The 19550-nt window shown below is 35.8% G+C and overlaps 1 protein-coding gene across 9 annotated transcripts in view; it reads right to left on the reverse strand.

Annotated features, from left to right (window-relative positions):
* The window catches only part of Plekha8 (pleckstrin homology domain containing A8), a 56697-nt gene that overhangs the window by 18107 nt on the left and 19040 nt on the right, over positions 1-19550 (reverse strand). For 6 of the 9 annotated variants that reach the window (XR_005736552.2, XM_013355993.4, XM_078039910.1 and 3 more), the window contains exons 3-12: positions 17834-17989; positions 15899-16023; positions 13723-13881; positions 12556-12596; positions 10857-11014; positions 8878-9034; positions 8393-8478; positions 4957-5015; positions 3710-3840; positions 2846-2916 (exon numbers count right to left, since the gene is read on the reverse strand). Coding sequence is in view for 6 of the 9 variants with exons in the window: in XM_013355993.4 (XP_013211447.2) it covers positions 2846-2916; positions 3710-3840; positions 4957-5015; positions 8393-8478; positions 8878-9034; positions 10857-11014; positions 12556-12596; positions 13723-13881; positions 15899-16023; positions 17834-17989 (1143 nt within the window). In the remaining 3 variants the exon portion in view is untranslated. The remainder of the gene's footprint in view (positions 1-2845; positions 2917-3709; positions 3841-4956; positions 5016-8392; positions 8479-8877; positions 9035-10856; positions 11015-12555; positions 12597-13722; positions 13882-15898; positions 16024-17833; positions 17990-19550) is intronic. The other 3 variants (XR_013435085.1, XR_005736553.2, XM_078039909.1) reach the window with 1 other exon arrangement.

Below are 19550 nucleotides of genomic sequence, written 5' to 3' on the forward strand. Positions count from 1 at the left end.
GAGATGCCTTTTTGTTAACTTCAGACACTGTCAAGAGAAAAACATGTGTATTAAGCCAATCTTATCAGTTCAGGCACATGCTGTGAGTGGTTCTGGAGAGGACATGACTTAATTCATGTTCCTTAGTATTTTTGGAATAATGAGTCAAGTTACGTTTTGATGTTCATTATCTGATTGTGAGTTCTTTCTCTTGTTTAGTTCTCCTTGTCTATGGAAGCCTTTCACATTAAATACATGACTGAGCATCCTTTCAACATTTTTCCTGTTCTGTGCTAGAGATATTGGTTGGATTAATTTTTACTTGACATTTATGGAATCATTCTGAGGTGACAGACATGGCAATATGCTGTCCTGCTGAATGAAGAGTGCAGAGCACATAACATTTAGTACAATGGTGCATGAAATGCCAGAGCAACTCTTCCTCCTTCCACTTACAAGGATGCTTTTCAAAACCTCTTTTTGATGTGTGTCATCTGCAAATGGAGAGGCTCAGTCATAGGGAAGACTATTAAACATATCTGCCTTGTGGACTCAACTCCTTCCTTAAAAAGATTTCTAGTGACTGGCATGGGGTGTTAAGGATATAGAGAAACTGTTGGCAAGAGATCACCCAAAGGTTTAACTCTGATCACCACAACGGGGATTCAAGTGTATAAAGAAGCTATGTAAAGCCTAAGGCATCCTTTCAGGTGCTGGGAACTGTTCCAGGTCACAGCACTCCAGCAATACAATAAGAACAGATGACTTTTCCAGAAAGGTTAGACACTAAGGTTTCCATTGTATCACTGAAAACCTTGACATATCATCTCCCATCTCTAAGGCCACAAAGACTACAAGTTTTATGAGCATTTACCTCAAAAACTTTCCTAAGCAGCGTTTTATTGAAAAGCTACCTAATTATGATGAAAAGGAGGCAAAATTGACTGATGTTTTGACTAACTTTAGCACTTTAAGTCCTGCTCATGAATAATCTCTCAGATGCAGAAAAAATAAAATCCCCACATAATCAAGATGTAGCCAAGTGGCAGGTGAACTTCAATGGCCTGTCTTGCTGAGTAGGTCTCAAACTTTGGCATGCATTAGAATCATCCTGGATGACTTCTTAACACATGGCTACTAGGCCCCACCCTGAAGTTTCTGATTCAGCAAGTAGAGTGGAGACTGAGGGTCTGAATTTCTAGTAAGTTTCAAAGTGATGAAGATGCTCTACAGTTTGTGGACCAGCTTGTGAACCGGTGATCTAGATTTAGAAATTCAAAGAAATTTACTTACTTTTCAAAAACCTCAGTTTATTCAATGTAATTTGGAAGATTAAATATTTATGTAGAACTTAGTGTAGTAGTTATATCTGGTAGTCTTTAACAATACTTTTACTACAATAATCAATTTTAGAATTAAAAAAAATGATAATTTGCCTCATTTTAGACAAAATATCAGTTCCACTTGTAAAGGCTTTGACTTTAAAATAAGAAAAGCCATTATCTTGGGGAAAAAAATATGTAAGGAGCTTATGAGGTATAAACAGCTATTGTATGAGTACTTACAAAAAAACATGTTTGTACAAAGCTTATTTGCCTGTATCTGAAGGGGCAGGAAGATGGTAGTTTAGGGGCCCTTTATCTCCATACACTGACTAGCAGCAAGAAATTTGGGATATTAAAATCAAAGACATAATTTTAAGCAAGAAAACCTTCTTTGATGTGAACCTGTTATAATGTACACATTATAGATGGTAGTTTAGGGCTCCTTTATCTCCATACACTGACTAGCAGCAAGAAATTTGGGATATTAAAATATCCCAAGAGATATTTTTATTTAAGGGATAAATGGGGAACTCAAATATGCAGGTAGTCCAGGAATGGGTAAAGACACTTTGTAGAAGAAACCTTTGGCACTTTTAAGGCAAGGATCCCAAAGTGACCTTGCTTTAGACCTTTCTGGGGACCTGAAGCAAGTATTTTATAATCATTAATGCTTCTGGTTCCCTACTGTGCAAAAACAGATTTATGGGATGATTAAGATATCTGCTACAGAGATATCAGCACTGATTGTTTCATGGCACACCAGTATTTCTAGATGGTATGGCCTGGGGAAATCAAAGCAGGGCAGAATCCTAGACTTGTAGCCCAGAGGAGGATTAACAAAGGAAGGTAGAAGATATCTGTAAAACTGAGAAATGTCAGAACTTGACTCTCCAGCCCTCCAAGCATCAGTTAATTCATTTCACCATTTATAATCATAGCTATTTAGTGCTTGGCTGTGTACATTATGATAATATGGGGCTTAGAGGCCCATGCTGGAAGAATTACCTATAAGCCAAGGTGAGAGGTCAGCCACTCCATCAGGAACATGGTGAGGATGCTTCCAAATCCTAACATTTTCCAAAATTGGTCTGATAGATAAATCTATCCACCAACCTACCTATCCAATGTTATTAAACACCTTGTTGCAGTCACTGCAATCAAGTCTCCTTCCTCCCAGTTTCAGTTCTACCACTACAAAATGGGAATGCAGGATGATAATCAGCCCTCAATCTCACTCCAGAGCAAATCCCATGATTCCCATTAAGTCTAAGGAATGGCTTTCCATCAGTTCAGTGCTTCCTAGGGCATACTGAGTTTTAGTAAGTTAGAACTAGATTACTAAGTACCAAGATTACTAAGTTACTAAGTCTCATGGGTCTTTTAAAAATTACACATATAGGAATCAAATAGTGAATAATACTGAAATAAAAAAAGAGAAATCAAATCCCAAAAAACACAAATTTTCCCTGTACCCTGTCTCTTCCTACATGGGGTCTCAATTCCAAAACCTATCAACTAATCAAAATGTAAATATCACTTACTCAGGGCTGTCTGAATATCCTTTTCTCCATTTTTCACTTCTGTCAAAAACCCTTTTAAAAATTTGAGACCTCTAAAACGAAAAAAGAGGAATAATTATTATCTTTTAAGTTCACTTATACAGAATGAGTATAAAGAAATGGCAGATGCTAGCTTCTACTTCAGTAATATTTTGGGCTTAGTAATCAGGTCAAATCATATGGTGATCCTTTCTGAGTTTCTTCCCTGACATTTCCCTTTAGGATGCTCTAGACCCCTCAACCCATCTGATAAAACCTAAGGCAGTGGTCTTCAAAATGTGTAGTCACAGCACTGATGATTTGGGCATCACTTGGAGATCTATTAGAAATCCAAATTCTGGGCCCTACCTCAGACTTAGGGAATCAGAAACTCTAGTTCTGAGTCCAGTGTTTCTAACAAACCCTCCAGGAGATTCTGATGTCACTAAAGTTGGAAAACCAACAACTCTGAGATGAGTTGGCTTTCCTGTCCTTTAAGATTTCTATCTTACGGGCTGGGGTTGTGGCTCAGTAGAAAGCTTACCTCACAAATGTGAGGTACTTGGTTTGATCCTCAGGACCACATAAAAAAATAAACAAAATTACTGTATTCATCTACAACTAAAAATATTTTTTAAAAGATTCCTATCTTATATATACTGTTAATATTATTATAATATTTATCACCATCAAGAGGTATGCACACAAAAACCTGGCATTCTATTCATTAGCCCTTCTAAAAATAAAAGCTATAGATTTTGGTTTGAGTCTTTATTCTGAAGTAGTATCCTTTGTACAACAATTTTTTGGTGCTAACATTTTAATCAAGCTAGATTTATCTGCTGCCCCCAACCCTGACTGCCTCACCTCTTCAGCCACAAGAGGGCTTCAGTAGCTGAGTTCCTAACCTGAGCTACATCCGCCTCCACTTCATGTAGCACTATCTTCTGGAGGGTAGTAAATTCTTCCTTGTTGGTTATATACTTCTGATTTACTTTCTGGAGAAAAAATGGAAATAATCTAAGTTAATAATGTTAAAGTCACCAAGCAAATCAGTATAGTTATTGAGATTTGTACATTTGGCAAGAAGGCTCTAAGAAATAAAAGACCTCCTTCCTTATGTTTTCAAAGCAATGTGGGTTTGTTTGTTTTTCTGTTTGAGATTCTATGAGGATTATGCTGGAATTAAACAGTCCCAGAGTTTTAAAGTATTATTCCTGAAGTATACTTTTTCCTGCCTTAGAACCTCCCTTACAGCTGTGTTTGGTAAATCATTTTCATCTTGATTATAAAACTAAATCATCATTTGTTTGAATGAGATTTCAAGCAACTAGTCCCTCCAAATTATAGTAAAGAAATGTATATCTACAGAAATTCCTTACACTGCTTCCTCAAAGAGCACACAATCTGTGATGAGAACCGTAGATTTGTATTGGGTACTGTATTCTCAAGAAGATAATATTCAATCTACATTTTAAAAGGGACTCAAACTTTAAAAGTTGGAAGTAATGTGTACAACTCTCTCATTTTAATGGGAAGGAGGAGGCTCAGAAACAACTGTGTTGCTATGCTTCCACAGCTGAACCTGGAAGTTGGGCCTGTTGGGAATCAGACCATTAACAACTATTTTCACTAATAAACTTTTTGAAAAAATATAACTGTCATTGTTTAAATCTAAAAATCACAGAGCCAGTATTGATATAAGAGTAATTCTCCACTGATCTATGCTCCAGGTTTGAAAACTTCCTTGTCGTATATATACTGGCTTATTGTCATTCCCCTACTAAGCATTCCAACTGGGAAAAGAGAGTTGCTCTGTTAAAGAGCTATAGTAACTTTTTTTTTTCTTTTGGGTACTGTGGATTGAAGTCAGGGCCCTTGACCAGATCCCCACCCCAAACATTTTGTATTTTATTTAGAGACAGGATCATACTAAATTGCTTAGTGCTTTACTTTTGTTGAGGCTGCCTCAGCCTTCCAAGCCACTGGGATTACAGATGTGTGTCATCACGCCTGGGTTATAGTACCTTTGTAACTTGTTGGTTTATTATTAGCAAACACAAAAGTATTAAAAATGTTTGCAAGTTTTCTCAGATATCAGCCAGTATACTCACCTTGATATTTCCAACAAGATCCATCTTAACAGGAGCAAACACTGTAGGACCAAGTTTGTCTGGAAGAAAGAATAAAAACATGTTTGAAAAAGTAATTTTTCAAGTGAAAAGTATCTTTTCAAAATTTTTCATGGGAAATATTTTATGATAACAATAAGTTTAGAAGGTCTTTTCTCCAACAACTTTAATTTTTGCTTCTAAATCATTTTCTAAAAAACTTGACATTGTTATTACCTTTTTCTATTTTACTACTATGAGGTGGAATAACTATAACATGGTCCTAAGTGGAAGGTGAGATGAAAATAATCTTATAAATTTAGAAAACATATTTGAAATCCTTAGCATTGTACTGTCTATTATGGTAGTTACCAGATATGTGAATATTTAGCATAAGCAATGTGGCTTGATCCATATTGAAATGTACTGTAAGTATAAAACACATACAAGATTTTGAAGACGTAGTACTGAAGAAATTAAACAACATATCTCATTAATGATTATTTTAACTGACTATATGTTGAGATGATATTCTGGATATACTATATTTAAAATGTTACTAGAATTAACTTTTACTTTACTATTTTAATGCAACTTATAGAAAACTTAAAATTACATATGTGATTTGAATGTTTATTTCTGTTAGGTGGAAGTATTTTTTTTTTTTTAAAGAGAGAGTGAGAGAGGGGAGAGAGAGAGAGAATTTTTAATATTTATTTTTTAGTTCTCGGCGGACACAACAAAGTTGGTATGTGGTGCTGAGGATCGAACCCGGGACGCACGCATGCCAGGTGAGCGCGCTACCGCTTGAGCCACATCCCCAGCCCAGGTGGAAGTATTTTTAATAAATTTAACTCTGCTAAGTAAAATCTACTGATTTTAACTATTTAAGTATACCAAATATAATTTTTTACTATAAATAGGAGAATAGGTATAATAAAAGACTATAGTATAATAAAGGAATATAAGTAAAAAGTCAGAAAGGAATGCTTTCCCCCCGAAAAAAAAAACCACTTGATTGACTTAAAAGACAGATAGCTTAAAAAAAAAAAAAAAAAAGAAGGAAATAAAATAACGTACTAAAAAAACCAAAAAACTGATTCGCAGGCTAAAAATCAGGGAAGAGTAGAAAAGGAACAAAGAGCAGATAGGAAAACAAAATAAATGGCAAGATGATAGAAACATCAATAGAATTAAATGAGTCTAAACAACGTAATTCACTACAGTAATAAATTACAAGGAAAATACACAATGATTAGCATAACTACAGAAAAGCATTTGATAAAATTAGCTCATTCGTGATTATTAAAATAACTCTTAAGCATATAAAAATCAATTTATCTACATATTATCAATGAATAATTGGAAAATAAAACATTTTTACAATAGCATCAAAAGCAAAAAATTCCAACATTTATTCCTAATAAAAGACAAAATTATAAAAAACATTTCTAGAGAAAATAAAGATGACTTAAGTGAATGGAGATGTGTGTGTGTGTATGTGTGTGTGTGTGTGTGTGTGTGTGGTTCACAATAAATTTAAAAGATCTTCCTCCCAAAAACTTTAATTGCTGCTGGGATTACTGGCATGCACCACTGTGCCCAGCTAACAGACCCATTTTATAAGGCAAACTGGTTTTCAACTAAGGTGTCAGAGAAATGTTTAAGGAGAAAATAATAGGCTTTGCCGAATGATTTTTAAATAGCCACATTATCATAAGGAAAACAAAACAAACTCAATTCCTTACTTTCTACCATGTACAAAAAGTAATTCCAAGGTGGATTATGGATATAAATGTAGAAATTAAAGAATCTAGAAGAATATACAAGAAAATATCTTTATGACCTTTGGTTGTGGTAAATAAAGGTTTCTTAGGACACCGAAACCATTAACTACAAAGAATAGGTTGGACTCTGTCAAAACTAAAAACTTCTGCTTTTCAAAGATACCATAAAAAAGAAAAAAGCAAGCCATAGTCTAAGGGAAAATATTCAAAATATATAGGTCTACTACAGAATTTTATTCAGAATATGCAAGGAACTCTTGCAACTCAATAAGAAAAGAAAAATAACCAACTGTTTAAAATGGGTTAAAGATGCAAACAGAAACTTCACAGAAGATAGAGCAATTGCCAATAATTACATGAAAAAGTATTCAACATTACTAGTCATCAGGGAAATGCAAATTAAAGCCACAATGAGATATTATTAAACACAAGAATGGCAAAACCCAGAAATACATCACCAAAGCTAGTAAAGATGTATAGAAACTATAATATACATGTGCTGCTGCTGGATATGTACAATTGTGCAACAACTGTATTAACTGGCAAATTATTATAAAGTTAAATTTACTAACCAGCAATTCTGGTCCAAGAGATTTACTTGAGAGACAAAAATATATGCCTAGACACAAAAATGTTCAAAGCAACTTCATTTATAATGCAAACTACCCAAATGTCCATCAATAGGATCAATATTCATTTACAGGACTCCTACTTAGCACTACAAAGCAAAGAACAACTGATATGTACAACAAAGATGAATCTCAAAAAACACACTAAACAAAGAAAGCCAGATGCAAAAGAGTACATTTACATGAAGTTTTAGAATAGGCAAAATTAACTTATGGCAATGGAAATCAATAAAATGATCACCTCGGGGTGGGGAGTGCACTGAATACCAACTGGCACAGAGAAAAATGTCCTGAAGTGATGAGTATATTCTGTATTTTGATAGGGATGTGAATTCATAGGCTGGGTGCACTTATGAAAACTGACTGAACCATCGTTCTTACGTTCCATGAAAGTTACACCTCAATTTAGAAAGGTAGATGATTAAATGGGTCATACAGTAAATTTCAACACATTAGCAATCCCTGGTATTACCAATTTTACATAAGTAAATTCGAGCTTAAGCAAATTTATATGTAATATTTTTTATTCTTTGAAAAATTTTATTACTGGTAAAATATTTTTTCATGGTACCAATAAATTTGAAGTCCTATTCCTCAACTACTTTCACTTTTACTTTTATGAATGCTTTCCAGAAAGCAGAATTCTTTAAAATATTTGATCATAACTACAAATGAAATGAGAGTATGCAATAATGCTTAAGGCCATAAAGCATGTCTCAATTTACATATAGTCTAGGATATTTCTCCAGTTCTCATATTATAAACAAATATCCTTATTTAGTGTCACATTTTTTGCATGTTAGGGTATTTTTCTGTTGTTAACTTTGCTGTTTAGAGGGCCTCCCAAATATAGTGCTATTTAGTGTACATAAGCATGAGAAGTCTGTGATGTGGCTTATGGACAAAATATGTGTTTCAGATAAGCTTAATTCTGGCATGACTCATTGCTGTTGGTTGAGAGTTCAATGTTAAATGAAGACAAATTCTAGAAGGCAATGAATAAGGTAACTACAGAAATCTTACCTAATACTGGAACCACAGCATAACATGATGCCAAGAATGCTTCTGTGGGAATGCCACTGTCTTCCAGAAGTTCAATGTCACTAAAGCTAAACAATTTTGTGATAACAGAGAAGGAAAGATTGAAAATACAACATCAGCATTCTCTGCAGTTCAGATTCAGAAACAGCTGCCTTCTACAGGGCAAACCAAATGGTCTGATTTCACGGAAATGCCACAGCCATTTCTTTTCTTTTTCTGTAATTATAAAATGGTCCATTAAAATAATTTTCCAAAGAACTCAAACAAAGCAAGCTTAAATTTGTTCAGACTACACACTCATAATCCAATTCCTTCTCATCCACCTTTATGGTAAATAGTAAAGTAGATACCTGATATACCATACTCTTTATTCTATTAGAATATACTATCACCTAAAAGGACCACTACGACTGATTTTGCAAAAGAGAAACTGGTGTTCAAGTGTTAGTGATTATAGAGGGAGGTACCTGGTGTTCATGGTACTAAAAAAAGTTGGAATAATTTCTTTGCCTTCTTCCCAGAGGGATTCTGGAGAGCAACTTGAGGAATCTGATCCAGACTGTGCCAAGTCGTTGTCATTTCCCAGGTTTTTCTCTCCATTTTCCTTAATTATTTCACCTTGGACTGCAAAGTAGAGGAACCTATTACTATTACTAACCTATTATATGCTTATTTAAAAAATTCATACAGACATTGGTAAAAATTTCTAAAACTTGGAAAACTGTACAGAGATAAAAATTTGTGAAGTATTTACAACATAAACATAAATGTACAAACATACCAAATTAGGATTAAAAACTGATTTGTATCCTGCTTATTTTTGATGAACAGTGTTTCATGAATATTTCCTTATTCAATATTCTTCAAAAACTTGATTTTAATGACCATGTGAAGGACATTTTGGTGATTTCTAAAATCTTACTATTATATGTATAGATAATCCTCAGTCAATCTGCATATTCTGTATTTGTGAATTTAACCTACTTATAAAACCATTTATAACCCCAAAATCAATATTTGTAGCACTTTTCCATTTTGTGGACATATGCAGAATGGTGAAACACTTGTCACTTGATAGGCACATTCCTAGCTGAGGTGGAACAAGGTGATGCTTTGCCTTCTTATTTCAGTTCTCATATTATAAATAAATATCCTTATTTAGTGCCACAATTTTTACCTGTTAGGGTATTTGTTGTTGATTTTGCTGTTTAAAGGACCCCCCCAAATACACTACTGTCTCATATACATAAGCATAGCATACATAAGCTATGATGTGGCTTATGGATAAAATACATGTTTCAGATAAACTTCATTCAGGCATGACTCATAGAGCTGTTGGTTGTGAGTTCAATCTTAATGAATCAACAAAATGTATAGTTGATTAAACAACACATTAAACAGAAATACACTTAAAACATGATTATGTATTGACTGGTTGATGTAAATGTGATTAGAGGCCGGCAGAAAGCTACCTCTTAAAGAGAAATCCCTAGAAGTAAAATTATTGGGTAAAATATATGACAATATGTTTTGATAAAATTTTTTTCTGTCATTTACTCAAGAGATAAGACTTCAATGTTGTATATATTACTTTTATTATATTAACAACTAAGATTTTCCAGGATTTGGGGCTAGAACTGTAGTTCAGCAGAAGAGCGCTTGCCTAGCACGTGTGAGACACTGGGCTTGATCCTCAGCATCACATTAAAATAAATAAATAAATAAATAAATAAGGGTATCGTGATAATCTACAACCAAAAAAAAAAAAAAATTAAAAAAAGATTTTCTAGGATTAACATCTTTTTCTTTTCTCTCATCTAAAAAAAATTGGTCTCTTATTTCAGGACAGATTGGGAAGAAGTATTTTTTAAAATTGCAGTTTTGAATTATTAGAAAGCACTTATAACAGTTAAGGGCTTTAAAATGGTTATCTTTGCTCTGAAGAGTGAGTTTTAGTGATTAGTGCCATTGAAATTTGTTAATTTAAAAGTAACTCTAGTGCCTTAAATTTAGCCTTAAGAAGAAAAAGAAAGCTGGTGTTTGGTGAATTCTGACAACCTCAGCCCCATCAGAAACCAGGAGAATGAAAAACTCAACTGCCCTAATTTCATATACTCTTGAGTCTGACCTTATTGTCTAAGTTCTATAAGGCTTTGAGATACACTACGACATATCAGTGAAGTACTCATACTATCTAAAACTGCTCACGGAAGTTTATGAACATCCCAGCCAAGAACAGTAGGCAGGAAACTTCCTCTTCACTGCTCAGATGGGATGACAGAATGTAGTTCAGTTAAGTGACCTGTCTTACTAAGCTAAAATGCTCTTTAGGAAATACCTGGCATACTGTCTTGAGGCTAATCCTTATCAAGTATTACATCATGGGTATAAATCAAAACATCAAATCTTCTATTGTTCAATGTTTGTTTCAGACTTTGTTTTTTACCTGTTATATTATCCTCAGTATTTTCTTCACTTGATATGCTGCAGTCTATCTCTGAAGATTTTGAATACAAGGAGCTCTTATTTTTCATTAGGATATCTTCATCACCATTTATTTCCATATTTAAAGATCCATTTTCACAACTGTTCAGTTCCATTTGCCTAAAATTTTTTATAAAGAAAAAAAAATAAAAAGTCTAGTGATTTAGTAATAGGTTGCCCAGGTAGATGCTAACTCTGAGGGATGAGGGAAGGGTTCACAATCATTAAATTTTAACATTGATTTAAAAAATTGTTAAACTAAGCCAAGCCTCTTAGCCTCCCACAGACATCAAGATAAGTACATGTGGTGGGAGTAGACCTGTCTAATGGTACTTCTTGTACCCTGAAGTGACCCTTTCTGATCCCTACCAGCATTAGGAAATAGTCATTGACAGCCCTCTGGTTTCCAATCAGCTTTCTCCAGGTGCCACATTTAACACTTTTTGACCTTCTTCAACTCCCTGCTGGGAGGCTTTTTCTCAACACCACTAGCCACTTCTAAATGTTTGCTTAGCAGTTATTGTCTAGAAGCCATATGCTGGGGTCTCCCTGCAACCTATATCTCAAGAGAAAAACAAAATCCAAGGAGAACCCAAACACATCTTGAGGGATCTGTCACATTTTAGAATTACCTATTCAACAGTCAAATGACATAACTGATTCTGTTAAAGGGACAACACAACATCTTATTATAGGGAATTATAGTTAGCCAAATTAGAAATTAGGACAAAAATATTTTCTTCCAATAAAAATAAGAGGGGAAGGATCCAAGCTATATGATGACTCTAGGAAAAGCATTTGTTATTTTCTAAAAACCACTATTTCAATCTAGAATTCAAAATGTGGGAGTATGTAGAGGCAATACTTCAAAAAAAAAAAAAAGTTTCTATTTATCTATCTCCGTAGATGTTTCTAGCAGAAAAATTTAGAAAAATAGAAACAACCAAATTGAGAATAATCCTTGTAATAAAGAAGCAAACAATAGTAAATAATGATTCACTATGAAGCAATAATTTGGAAGGATAAGTATCTCGATTGCGTCAATACATGGGAATGCCTATACAACATAAGTAAATAGAAACACAGTGACTATGTAAATGTGTACCTTTTTGTGGTGCTAAGGATGAACCCAAGTTCTCATGCATACTAGACAAGTTGATGCTGTACTGCTGAGCCACATCTACAGCTCAGCATTTACTTAAAAAAATTTTTTTTTAATTGAAAGAGTATTTAGAAGAACAGAAATAGTTTAGATTTTGGTAATAAGTGAAGTTTTCAACCTATACAGTTTCTCAAGGTTTTTTATTTCTAAACAACACAGAATAATACTCAGTGTTTCTGGATAAAAGTACACTTAAGTCAATATTTAACTCCTCTATAAAAGAAGATCCATCCTTTGGTAATTCCAGAAAGATTAAAAAGTTACAGGATATGATGGGTGATTATCCATATCCTAAAGCAAATACCAACACTTTCCTTTAGTGCTGAAGGTCTGCACTACTTCAAGCTCACTCAAAAAAGGAAAGTCAGATATTGTTTCATTCTGGTACATCTCAAATCACAAGAAAAACAAGTATAAAATCAAAATATGATTCCCTTTTTTTAAACAAAGAATAACAATAGCTGTAGTTTTTTTGAAAGAAGAAAAAAATGTTATATACCTTTCCAATGAATTATGAATTGGTACAACCGGATGTTTCATCTTTAAAAGAAGAAAAGAAATAAAGTTTACTTCCAATGAGACATTATTTATAATTCTTTTTTTTTAAAAAAGAGAGAGAGAGAGAGAGAAAAGAAAAAGAATTTTTTTTAACATTTATTTTTCAGTTTTTGGTGGACACAACATCTTTATTTTATTTTTTATGTGGTGCTGAGGATGAACCCAGCACACCGCGCATGCCAGGCGAGCGCATTGCGGCTTGAGCCACATCCCCAGCCCCATTATTTATAATTCTATCACACATGAAAGTGATAAATATAACCATAATATATTACTGCCCCACCCATCAGAAATAATTTTAGGTCTTCTTAAAATGGAGTCATTGATCCCAACTAGCCCAACTTTTAAATCTAACAGGGGTACCCAAATTTCTAAGGAAAACAAAGGTGGCCTTTTTCAAAGTCCTAATTATCAGAGCCAAAGTCCTGGTAAATAGCTTTCTTTGAAACTTTAGTTATGCTAATTAAATGTTAATAGACAGCAAACTATGGCAAAGTATTGCTTCAACACTGAAGGAAGGAAGGTAAACACCATGCAGTTCCTGCCCTTTTTAAGCTAGCTTCACTAAAATAGGGAGATGTGAGAAAGGAGGAACCCTTAGCACAACCCAGGAATTCCAGGAAGATGAATAGGAGCTACTGTGGGAAAGAGCCAAGATGGGCATTCTTGGCAGCATGAAAAGAATGACAGACAACATATTCATGCCAGGAAATGTTAGGAAAAGAGGCGGGTGATGTGGCAAGGGGCTAGGAAGTTTTATCTTTAACCCAAAGGCGATGAGGGAGTCACTGAAAGGTTTAGGTAAAGCAGACCAATTTATACTGCATTAATAGAAATCCTGTCAGCTGACTGGAAGAGCCAGGCTAAAGATAGTAAAATGGCCACCAAAATTCTCATTTACAGTGGCACTGGAGAGAAAGGACTAGATTAGAGATATCTGTGCACAGGTGGTCAGACTGCCAAAATAACTTACTAGATATGGGAGACTGAGAAGATAAAAAAGTGGAAATAAAATAGTCCTCTAAAAAGTCTTTACCATTCACCAAAGGATGTTACTTTACAACTTTTCATTGTACTCTGTTGTAGCCAAACTGAACTAGACTTTTACCTTGCTGGATTTGAGCATGGCCAGTTGCGGTGATCCTGGAGGAGTGCGATAAAGAAGCTCAGAGGTGAAGGCTGCATTTGCGATCTGCATGCATTCTTCCAAGGTCTTCAGAAAAGTATTGCAGGTTGATTTCAGCAGAGTTCCCACATCAATTCCTTCCTACAAAATGACCAAAGTGAAAGACTCTTTTGACTTGCCAAGAAAGATAAAGTCTCATTGTGTTATGCCTTTACAAGTTTTTATCCACAAAATAATAATAATGTACCCACCTATTTTGCTGAACAAATATGTATATCAGTTATTTAGAAAATATTTTGAGCTAGCCCAATTTATCTATTTATCATGCACAGGTCTCATGTTCTATCTGACCCTTCACACTCATCCACTGTTCCATCTAAAGGCAATAACTTCTTTCTGCTCAGTAACATTAGAAGAGCACTGTGCCAGCTACTGGGCACAGAACTTCTGTGGAGCTTCCAGGAAAACATACAACACCTGCTTTCAACATGGAAGAATCCACAAGGTTTCAGCAATTAGAATTCCTTTAAAAACCTAATACATTTTTTCTTCTGAGTTACTTTATTTGTTCAGTGTACAGTTTATTTATTCAGGGCATTTTTCTTCTGGATATTGATATTAGTAGGTTGTTCTCGAAAATGAGAACACACTCTAACTGAAGAATTAGGAGACCACATCTTAGTGGTCTCTATATATTTTTCTCACCTTTGTATGTCTAATAAGCTCCCAGGTACTGTTGGTTAACAGATGATACTGTTCATAAACAAGTTCCCACAGCATTTCTATAAGCACTTTCTTTCTGGAATTAAAGATTGCTACTTTCACATTTTCCCTTCTCTGTAAACCAAGGCTTCTCTACTCAGTACCAATGATATTATGGGCTGGCTAATTTGGGGGGCCTGTGAACGAAAGGGCAGAGCATAGCCCTCCTGTCCATTTAAAGATGTTAAACAGAATCCTTGGTGTCTACCCACTAGATATCAATGGTACTCTTTCAATCATGACAACCAAAAATGTCTCTAGATATTACCAAATATTTCCTCGGAAACACAGCTGCTCTGAGTTGACAATCACTGCTCTAAATCACAAACTTTACAAGAACAGGACTAAAATGGTTTTTGGTCCTTACTTTCCCCATTCATCTTTACACAACAGGAAGCTGATTAATGAATGAGAGAGACCAAAAGGAAGTGAATCAAAGTGAATTAAATCACCTTTATTAAAAAGCATATATTACTAGTAGCATAGTGTTCTACTACCTAAAAAAAAAAAATTAATTAAAACCACTAAATAACCTGCAGATTCTTCATGTTATACACATCAGTTGTCAGATTATAACTTGAGGGCAAGCAGAGAAGCTCTCCAGTATACCTAGGCAATTTAATAGTTTAACACAAGAGAAATTCTTAATATGATTCAGGGAGAATAACAACTTTATTAATAAATGTTACAAAATTCAATTCTTGCTAATGTTGGAGAGAAACTCTGTCTCCATCTATGAAAGCACTGGTCTATTCCAAATCACAATATTTACTGTGATATGTAAAATCCTGTCACTGTCGCCAAAGATGACATATACGCACTGCTGACAGACACTATTGTAACATCTTAGTAGCCACAACTACAAAATGGTTCTGCAAGACATGTAAGATTCTATTTTTATAAAGGATGCAAAGTGGGGCAGGACATGGTGGCAAATGCCTGTAATCCCAGCCACATGGGAGGTTGAGGCAGAAGGATTGTCAAGTCCAAGGCCAGTCTGAGCCACTTAGCAAGACCCTGTCTTAAAATAATAAAAAGGACCAAGGGTGTGGCTGAGTGATAGAGGACCCCTGAGTTCGATCCCCAGTAGCAAAAGACAAAACAACAACAACAAAGTGATGTAAACTAGGGAGAAACACACTTTGGTATGTCAGTACTGAAGGTAAAGTTCCAAATGTTATCAATTAATTAATCCTGAATAAATTCCAGTAAGAAAAACTGTATGGTTCCATATGCTACAATACACATTTTCTATGGTAAATTATGCTTTTTCTTCTAAAATAGTAAATATCAAGATAGTCAGGAATTACATGAGAATAATCATCACCTGTAAGCAAAGTGGTGCTATTTTTCATGTATATATACTATCAATAATATTACTAATATAATATTTTACCTCAGAATTAGAAACACCAGTTGTGGTCACTTCTTTTGTTTTATCTACTTGCTGAACAAGGAGGTCACAGTAGAGTCTTAGTTCCGACATTTTCGTTTTCAAGTTTTCAGTATTCTCAGCAAATTCTAAATAATGAAATAATGATAATGTAGTTATCAGAATGAATAACCAATTTCCTAGTCAGTATACTGCACAGAAGTGGAATATATAACCTGTATCCTAAGTCAGATGTATATAGTATGAATTACAGATGTGATAAAGAATGAGGAGCAAGAAAAACAGAAAAAGGACACATCCAGCCTTTCAAAGTAATATACATTATTTCTCCAGACACATTAAATAATCACCAGCACAAAGAGGGGAAAACATTCTGCCTGACCTACCCAGGTCTGTACTAGAAGCAGAGTCACTGTTCAGAGTTTTGGTCTCGGTTCTGTCATCTAGTTGGTGTTCTCCTTCTCTGTAAGATGGGGTCAGAGCAGTCTACCTGCTATTGCACTGCTCTGCTCATATCTGGGAGAAAATGTTTTGTAATGTCCAATTACCACTAAGAACACTGCTTATTATTCTGGCTGAGGACTGGTTCACCTGTCCTGTCAACATTAATCACAATCAGCCATTATCAGCAAGGCACTCCAGACACCCTGGCACTGAGGGCTCAGATAAAATTACTACCACCTCTCTTCCCTCTCCATGAAAATGCTGCTCATTACCACATGCTGAGTCAAAGTTGACAGTCTCTATAAATTAGCATTAAAAACAACCAATAAAGAGATAATTTTACTAGGTCTACATGAAGAGTGAGACACATCTGCTGCAACTGTCATCAGAAACATTGCCTGATACACTTCTTTCCTCCTCTCCCCGCAAGTCACTCTCTTCAGTTGTACATACATGACTACAGGGATGGAAAAGCAGCAGCCAGACTTAGGCAGTAAGCCCTGATACTCCTGCCCCTATACAAAGAGAAAGTTGTCCCATGGTTCTCAGGAGGCCCATGTCAAGTTAATGAGTATCAGTAACAGTAATCTCACAATTAAGTATCCATGCCACCTCAAGGAGAGGTAGGAGACAGCAGAGCATTACTATTAGAAAACACCCTAAGCCAAAGCTTCTCTGGCTCAGCTACTCTTCACTGAAGGTCAACTTTGTGCCTGGTTGGACCCTATCTCATTTCATATCATGAATCCTCACAGATTAAGGTAGGTATGACTTTTTTTTTTTTTTTTTTAGTTGTAGGTAGACACAATACCTTTATTTTTTATATTATTTTTATGTGGTGCTCAGGTTCAAACCCAGTGCCTCACACATGCAAGGCAAGAGCTCTGCCGCTGAGCCACAACTCCAGCACCGGTAATGACCTCTTTTTTAAACAGTAAGGTAACTGAGGCTCAGAAAGGTTAAGTGATCATGCCAAAGTTACATAGTCAACAGACTACAAAGCCAGCACACTCCAGTAATCCCAGTGGCCCAGGAGGCTGAGGCAAGAGGATCCAAAGTTCAAAGCCCTCTCAGCAAAAGTGAGGTGCTAAGCAACTCAGAGACACCGTCTCTAATAAAATACAAAATAAGGCTGGGGTTGTGGCTCAGTGTCAAGTGCCCCTGAGTTTAATCACTGGTACTGCCTCCTCATAGCCCCTGCGCGCGTGCGTGCGCGCGCGCGCGCACACACACACACACACACACACACAGGAAAAAAAAAGAAACACTACAAAGCCATCATTTCAATGTAGTTCTGTCTGACTTGAAAGCCAGACATGCTAAGAAAGAAGAGTTAGATATGGACTCTGATTTAAGTTCTACTGAGATACACAGAATTTAAATGATAAAAAAAGGTGCTTATGTGGTCAGGGGCAAGATAACAAATAAAAGGAACCCAGAGATGCCAGTGGGTGATTCCCAAGGTTCCCATACTAAAGAACAATCAATACTTGCCTTTCTCCTTCTGGGTCCTACTGTCTGTCAGGCAAGCCTTGGCTGACCCCAGGGCCACCAGCCACCGCTGTCTCTCAGCTACACTTCTGGCCTTCAAGTAGAAATACTGTTCCCCAGGTATTATCAGGTCCATGCGGGTATTATCTACAGAATGAACTGGAAGCAAGGCAGAAGGAAGTCAGAGACCTAGAGAGGACAACTGTCTAGGTAGTCTCTACCCTATTCAACTTTTTTAAAATTTTTGAATCATCTATTTTAACTTTTGGGTTAAATTGATCATTTATCAGACTACGTTCCTTTGGGCCCAAAAGACTCAAATGCTAGAATTTAGACGTGGTTTGTCTCCTAAGGGTTCATGTATTGGAACCTGAGTCCCCAGTATGATGATATTAAGAAACGGCAGAACCTGTGAGAAGTGGAGCCTAATCAAAGGTCACTGGGAGAACTACCCTTAGAAGAAATTAATCTACTTCTCATGATACTCTGGTTAGTAACTGTAGGAGGGCTGTTATAAAAGAACAAAACCGGCTCCTCCCCAATCTCTCTGGCTTCCCATCTCACCATTTGATCTCTCCCTCTTGTACAAGATCCTACCACAATGTGATGCAGTTCAGGGAGCCCTCGCCATACCAGGATGACACATTTTGGACTTTCAGTCCCCAAAACTGTTAGCTAAATAAATCTCTTTTCTTTATATATTCCCAGTCTTGGGCATTTTGTTAAAAGTCACATAAAACAAATTAATAAACATGCCAATGAGCAAGGGTATGTTCTTTATATCCTTGGATTTATTGAGAAGCAATCAAGAACACAATTTTTTATTGTCTTCTACTTCTTTTGACAAGTCAGACCAATGGTATAAGAATTCCCCTAGAGGCTAGGTATGGTGGCATACTTTGTAGTCCCAGCTACTTAGGAGGCTGAAGCAGGAAGATACCAAGTTCAGGGCCAGTCTGGGCAACTTAGTGAAGTCCTATCTCAAAATAAAAAGGGCTGGGGATGTAGCTCCATGACAGAGCCCATACCCCTGGGTTCAATCTCTCAATCTCTCTCTCTCTCTCTCTCTTTCTCTCTCTCTCTCTCTCTCTCTCTCTCTCTCTCTCTCTCTCTCTCTCTCTCTCACACACACACACACACACACACATACACACACACACAAAAGATTCCTGCAGAACCTTTTAGAAGAAGAAATACAAACCATATTCTCCAGCCTTCCTCCCCAATTCTTATCTGTTTTTCTTTTGAGCTACATGTGCTCATCATGTCTCAAGATTCCAAAACCAAGAAGTAGAGACTATATGCAGGTCTATAAGATATTTGTTTGTTTTGAGTGCTAAGCATAGATTGGGCATGGGTGTGCACGCATGCACATGTATGTGTTTATCCATCCTAATTTAAACACAGAAATGTTTGATACTTCAGTAAAATGACTTAAGCAAGCTTTGCAAATGGCTATTGGCCCAAGGTGGGCAGGTGACTAAAGAATGACTGCTAGCTGATTTCTTTGTTCTCATTTATTGTGACCACCTCTTAACCAATTTCCTTGCAAGAGTTGCCTACAATTTTAAGTTGCACTTACAAGCCTTTCCTTTGGGACATAATACTACATAGCTTGGTCTTTACTGCAGGAGCAGCAGAGAAAGGAATGCAAAAGTTAATGCTGTATTTTTTTTCTGGGAGACAGCAAAACAAAACTAGCAAGCCACTTATTTCTCAC

Source organism: Ictidomys tridecemlineatus, chromosome 2 (genome assembly GCF_052094955.1).
Source record: "Ictidomys tridecemlineatus isolate mIctTri1 chromosome 2, mIctTri1.hap1, whole genome shotgun sequence".
NCBI lineage: Eukaryota > Metazoa > Chordata > Mammalia > Rodentia > Sciuridae > Ictidomys > Ictidomys tridecemlineatus.